The 6,028-nt window shown below is 61.9% G+C and overlaps 1 protein-coding gene across 1 annotated transcript; it reads left to right on the top strand.

The window, feature by feature from the left end:
• The first annotated feature begins 3,210 nt into the window (after positions 1-3,210).
• Positions 3,211-5,605, top strand: EPOP (elongin BC and polycomb repressive complex 2 associated protein). Its single transcript, XM_088536254.1, has one exon. The coding sequence runs from the start codon at positions 3,578-3,580 to the stop codon at positions 5,561-5,563; it is 1,986 nt and encodes a 661-aa protein (XP_088392380.1). The 5' UTR covers positions 3,211-3,577; the 3' UTR covers positions 5,564-5,605.
• The last annotated feature ends 423 nt before the right edge of the window (positions 5,606-6,028 follow it).

Genomic DNA, 6,028 nt, shown 5'->3' with positions numbered 1-6,028 from the left:
TGGCTGCTTCCACCTGCTTCTCCCCCGCCCCGGCAAACCCGGCAGTCCCCGAGCAGCGCCCGGCGCTCACGGAGCGCGGGGGACCCCAACCCCTCGGTCGTTCCTGCCACCAAGGGGCAGCCCGAGGTGACCGCCCTTCCCTCCTCCTCTTCCTCCCTCCGTGCACCGGCTCTAACGGTGAACAGAACCGCTGCGAACCCGAAGGGAATCCTCCTCCCCGCCTCCAATTCCCGGGAAAACTGCTCCCCTCGGGAAGGTGGTCCTGGGTTTGATTCCTGCTCGCGCCGCCGGGAAGGGGGCAGACGGTGCGGCCTTGCCCTCCCGTGGGTCTCTGTGTGTGTGTTCGGGTGTATTTGTGCTTGTTCGGGTGTTTTTGCACTTCCGTGTCAGGCAGAATGCACCTCAAACTACCCCCCGCCCTTCAACAGGACGAACCGGATCCCTTCAAAGTGCCCCAACCTGAGCGTCCCCTTCCCCACCCTTGTCCCCCCCACCACCCCGCAACATCCCAGCGAGGGACGTGGCGGGGGAAGGGATGAGGGGTGTCCTTGTCCCTGCAGATAAGCCAGCGCCTGCAGGATACCCTGGAAAATTGGGATTTTCCCAATAACCCGGGAACTTGTACAGCTTCCCGCGGAAGCTCCGCAGCCCTGGAAGGTACCGTGGAGAAGCCCCCCACGCTGCAGCGCCCCGGGCCCAGGACACCCCCGAGCCCCTCCCGTCCATCGCGGTCACCTCGTCTCTAGGACACTCGGAGTAGAAACGGGGTAGCCCCGAGGCTCCCCCAACGTGCCCTGTCTGCGGATGCCCCTCGCTATAGGTACGTGCCTGCAAAGTGTCCCCGTGTCCCTCGGTGCCCGCGCACACCTGGTCTCTATCTCCCTTTATTCGCAGCCCAAACATTGGCTGGTTTTACCCCTCTTAATAGGGACCCCCGGCCACGCATTTGCCCGTTTCTATCTAGCTCGCGACCAGGGCTCTCCCTGCCCTAGATAGGGCCCTACGAGCAGCCAGAAACAAATTCTTGTGCGGCTCGAAGTTGTATTTTCTTTCCCAAGGGCCCTCACACCCCCCGGGGTTACATTAGCCTCCCGGGACAGGGACATTCGGCGCCGGGTTCCTCCCCAGCCCGCGCTCCCTCTGCAGCCTGGCCGTGCGCGTAGGTAAAATGGCTCTGGCTCGAGGTGGAAACAGGAATTCCAAGGATCTCCCTTCTTGTTTGCGAAGGGAAAGTCCCGCCTGGCCGAGCCCCTCCGCGCAAAAAGGGCAGCGCTGCAGCAACGAGCTGCGATGTTTCCCCCCTCCCGACCCCCTCCAGCCCAAACAAAGAGGAATTTCGTGTTTTGCTGGACCTGCGCTCGCAGGAAGCTCTGCCTGGGGAAGCGCGGGGGGACGTGCTGCTTTCACGCGGCCACATCGCCAGAATTTGGGCATTTTCTTCCCTTTAGGGAGGCCATGAGCTGGGAAGGGGGGAGTCTATGCGCGCACATGGGCGGTATAAGGGAGTTGGGGGGGCGGGAAAATCCTTCCTTTCTCCTCTAGCGAGATCGAGGGGTTTGTGGGGTCGCCCTGCTCAGGAGGTAAATGCAGAGCAGGTAATTCTGCGCCCAAACTAAAGGCGATGCTGGATTTATTTTGATTTTATTTCGATTTTATTTATTTATTTATTTTGCACACGCATACTCAGGAATGCGCTTCCTCCTCCTCCTGTGGGATTGTTTCTAAACCGGGATCATTTGTGGTTGATTGTACATAGAGTCGAACAAATTATTATTATCAAATTACTCCGGTTTTGCCATTTGGACCGCAAAAAAATAAAAGGAGAAAAAAAAAAGCGAGGAAGCCTAAAAGCAACTTTTCCTGCGGGAGACAGAGGAGGCTGGAGGGGAGCAGCGTGCGCGGCCGAGCGGCGCTTTCCCTTCCCCCAGAAAGGTTTCCGAGGTAACTGTTTTCCCCAAATTAGCCTCCTGAGCAGGGAGTTAAAGCGCTCAGGCCAACCCCGAGACCCCGCTCGTTTCGCTCAAGTAGCTTCAGGTTTAAAAAGAAATAGAGGGGACGGGACAATAGAGCCCGGACTGGGGAGGGTTTTCCTCTTTCTTTTTCCTTTTTCTTTTTCCCTTCTCTCTCTCTTTTTTTTTAAACTCTTCCTTCCCTCCCTCCCCCCACGGAGACCGAAATCTGCACCCTTCCTTTGGGGAAAACCGTCGTGTTTGCAATGCAGGAGCCAACTACCCAATGCCGAGAAAATCTTGGGACTTAAAGTTTGAATTAAACTTAAGCAGCGCGCAAAGGCACGCAAAATAATCCAATCCCCTTGCCCCCTCCTTTCCTTTTTTTTCCCCCTCTTTTAAAAATATTTTTAGGGGACTGTGCAATGAAAAAAAAAAGAGATGAGGATTGAATAAGGAAAATGTGTGAGTAAAAAGGAATCTTTGCATTTCTTTATTTGGGCGGTTGCTCGCGTTTTTGTCGATACTGCTGTGCTCGCCCGAGATAATAAATATAATAATTGGCAATTAATAAGCGTTGTGTTTCGGCCGCAGTGATGGATCGCTGCGGAGGCCGAGGCTAAGAGCAGTATTTTCCAGAGGTAAATACCGGCGTGTGCACCCCCATCCCAGAGGAATCGGATCGAATTTGGGGGAAGCCCGAAAGCCCCTTTTCAATAGAAGCCTTTGCTATTAGAGAAAAAAAATGGATTCAGCACAAAACAAAGCGCAGGGAGGCTGAAGTGAAGGGGCTTAAAATTATCTCGGGAAAAAATATAGAGAAAACAACAAGAAAAAGGGGATGTTTTTAAAAAATCAAAGGGAAGGCCGTAGGTACCCGTGCCCATTGTGCGCCCCGGTCCCGTGCGGTCCCGCGCGCTGGGTGCGGGCGGGAGCGGCGCGGGCGGCGGGGCTGGGGGCGCGGGGGGCGCGTGTGAAATGTTGGGGTTTTGTGACGTCACGGGCGCGCCGCGCCCAATCAGCGCGCGGGGCTCCGCTGCGCCCGGGGGTGCGCGGGGCTGCGCGGGGCTGCGCGGGGCTCCGGCCGCCGTGGAGCGGGGGGGGCTTCTCCCCTGCAAGCCCCTGCGCGACCCTCGCAGCCCCTGGTCGGCAGCTTTGTTCGTTTAAGCATCTCGGCGCTTCGAAGAGCAAAAAGGGGGGCTGCGCTTGTTGATTCCTCTCCCCCCTCTCCTCCCCACGCCCCCCTTCCCCCAAAGAGCTTATTTTGCCCGGGGAAGGGGCTGTGCGGTGTGCGGCGCAGAGCCCACACGAGGCAACATGTTTGACTTCTTTATTTTTCTTTCTTTCTTTTTTGCCGGGGAGGGGGCAGACGAGGAGGCGACCCCCGGCCCAGGAGGAGGAACGGGGTGCTCGGAAGATGTTGCAAACCATTGAATGGAGCATTTGAAAGGGACATCGGCGGCTTTGGCTTTTTTTCTTTCTTTTTTTTCCCCTTTTTTCTTTTTCTTTTTTTTTTTCCTCCCCCACCTCTCCCGAGGGGTAGGGATGTGTGATCAGGGAGTGGAAACAAATATGTCCTTATTTTCAATGCCCCCTTTGAAAGGGACAAAGTAAACGCTCCTTGCAAAATGTTCCTGACCTGCGAAGGGACCTTCGGAATTGTTCCGACTACCATGGATTACAATGGGGAAGCCAGGCCGGGGGATTTTCACGCTGGCTATCAAGAAATCGAAGGGATAAACTTGGGATACTTACAGATCAATGGCACCCAGATGTTTGCACTGGCCCAGGTCCTCAGCGACCTGTTTAAGGATATCCCCAGGACCACCATCAGCAAGAAGATGGAGACCTTAAAGATCAAGAGCCGGCGCTGCGATCTCAAGGAGCTGCGGACCCTCAAAGCCATCAACTCGGTGCCCACCCGTGCCGTGAAGTGCTCGCTCATATCCAAGGCGGACCTGGAGGCTCTGTGCACCTCCTGCAAGAGCCTCAGCCCGAGCAGGAGGAAGAGGAAGAGGAAGAGCAAGCGGAGGGAGCAGCTGCTGCTGCACGAGCCGGGGCAGCTCTTCGCCTGCCGCGGCGGCGGCTGCTGCGAGGGTCCCGGGCGTCCCGCGGGGCCGGGGGCCCCGCGCCGGGCGCGCTCGGCGGCCGCGTTGCTGCCGCAGCCCGCGGGCGGCTACGAGAAGCCCCCGCGGGGCGCGAAGGGCTTCGGCCTGGCCGCCCGGGGCGCGCTCGGCCTGCGCGGCTGCCCGCGGGAGCAGCCGCTGCTCCGCGCCGCGCGCCCCGCGGCTCCCGCCGGGCCGCACTGCGCCCAGGGGCTCTTCCCGGGGGAGAAGGGCCCGGCGGGCGCCAGGAAGGGCCGCGCCTGCGGCTGCCCCGGCTCCAAGCGGCAGGGCACGTCCGCGGGCTACTCCAGCGACTCGGACTCCAGCCTGGACTTCGGCGGCTCCAGCCCGGCCACTTCCAGCGACTCTTCGGAAGAGGAAGAGGAGGAGGAGGAGGAGGGGGACTCGTCGTGCAGCAGCGAGGAAGGCAGCTCCTCGGAGTCGGAGAGCAGCTCGCTGTGCAGCGGGGACTCGGTGCAGAGCACCCGGTACCGGCAGGCGGCTCTGCCCCGCTTGCAGCCCCCCCGCGAGGCCGCGGGCGTCGAGCGCGCCGCGGAGCCGCCCCCGAGCGCGGCCAAAGCCCCGCGGGCCGAGCCCGGCCTCCTCTTCCTCTCGCAGCAGCTCTGGGCCCGAACTTGGCGAGCGGCAACTTTGGAAAGTTGGAGCCCGGTTCCAGCAGCGCTGGGCTCGGCGGCGCAGCCGGAGCTGCATGCGAAGCAGGAGGCCTCCCCTTCCTCCTCCTCCTCCTCCTCCTGCTGCTCCCCCTCTCCCTCCCCGAGCAGCACCCCCGGGGGGGAGCCGCAACAAAAGCAGCGCGGCGGGGGGGCCGCCGAGCCCTGCTCCAAAGGGGACGATTTGCACAAAGCAGCCTCGGACAATAGCGGCTCGTTAGGCCCGGCCGAACGGGCGGAAAGGCGGCCCGGGGCCCCCCCAGAACCCGGGCCGGCCTCGGCCCCGCCGCCCGCGGAGGGGCTCGGCCCCGCGCCCCCCGGGGAGCCGCGCAGGGAGCATTTCGACCGCCTCATCCGGCAGTCCAAGCTCTGGTGCTACGCGAAGGGCTTCAACGTGGACGCCAAAAGTTTGCGGCACGGCGGGAGGACAGAGCCCTGCGACCCCCCCGCGGCCAAAGGCGCCGAGAGCCCCGGCTCAGAGAGGGTCCCCAAGCGCTGCCGCGTCGCCAGAGGCGCCGAGCGACAGAGCTCCTCGAAGGGGCGGCCACCAAAGACCCCAAGGAGGAAAGCCAGGAAGGGAAACCCTCCCTGCAAGCGGCTGGGCAGCACAGGGCCGCCCCCGCCGCGCAATTCCTTCAGCCTCATGGGCAGCTTCCCGTGTATTCCCTCGCTGGTCGTGGGGGACGACGGGGACCTGTGTCCTGCCTCCTCTCTGGGCGGCAAAAACTCGTGGGCTCTCTCCAAAACTCACCCGCTCTGGAACTGGCACCTGGGGGGCAATGCCATGCCCGTGCCCCCCAGCCTCAAATTCCGGGGCTATAGCCTGGAGGATCCCTAAAGACAGCGCAGGAAAGGTCGCGGCGGCGGCAGGGGCCGGGAGCGGGGCCGGGAGCGGGATCAGGATCGGGACCGGGATCGAGTTCGGGATCGCGGGGAACGGGCCCTGCCGCGCCGGCACCTCCGGGGGGTCGATGGGGACACAACGGTCCGCGGAGGGGGCGGTGGGTCCCGAGGAGGAGGGCGGATTTTGTGCACGGCTTTAGCGGGGAAGGGGCTTCAATTCCTGCGTGTGCGAGGGGCCGGGGTCGTTTCCTTGGCGCGGCCAAACCCACGCGGGGGCCACTCCTCGCCTCGAGCCCCTCTGCAAAATGCGACGCGTTATCCCGAGCAAAGCGGCCGGGGGCGAAATGTGCGACCCGGGAAGGGGCTGCAAAGGATCCTGCCGCGCTCCTGCAGCCCGCACCGCGCTCCCCCCGCGAAAACCAGGCTGAAAGCAGCAGAGAACAGAGCTAATTCCTCCCCT

This window comes from Tinamus guttatus, unplaced genomic scaffold (genome assembly GCF_059628265.1).
Source record: "Tinamus guttatus ecotype Peru unplaced genomic scaffold, ASM5962826v1 Tinamus_guttatus_pri_ptg000655l, whole genome shotgun sequence".
Lineage (NCBI taxonomy): Eukaryota > Metazoa > Chordata > Aves > Tinamiformes > Tinamidae > Tinamus > Tinamus guttatus.
Note: the sequence above shows the minus strand (reverse complement) of the source record. Positions and strands in the feature narration are given on the sequence as shown.

Excerpts from the sequence above, each read along its gene's own strand:
- EPOP (XM_088536254.1), top strand. The coding sequence starts at position 3,578 with ATGTTCCTGACCTGCGAAGGGACCTTCGGAATTGTTCCGACTACCATG.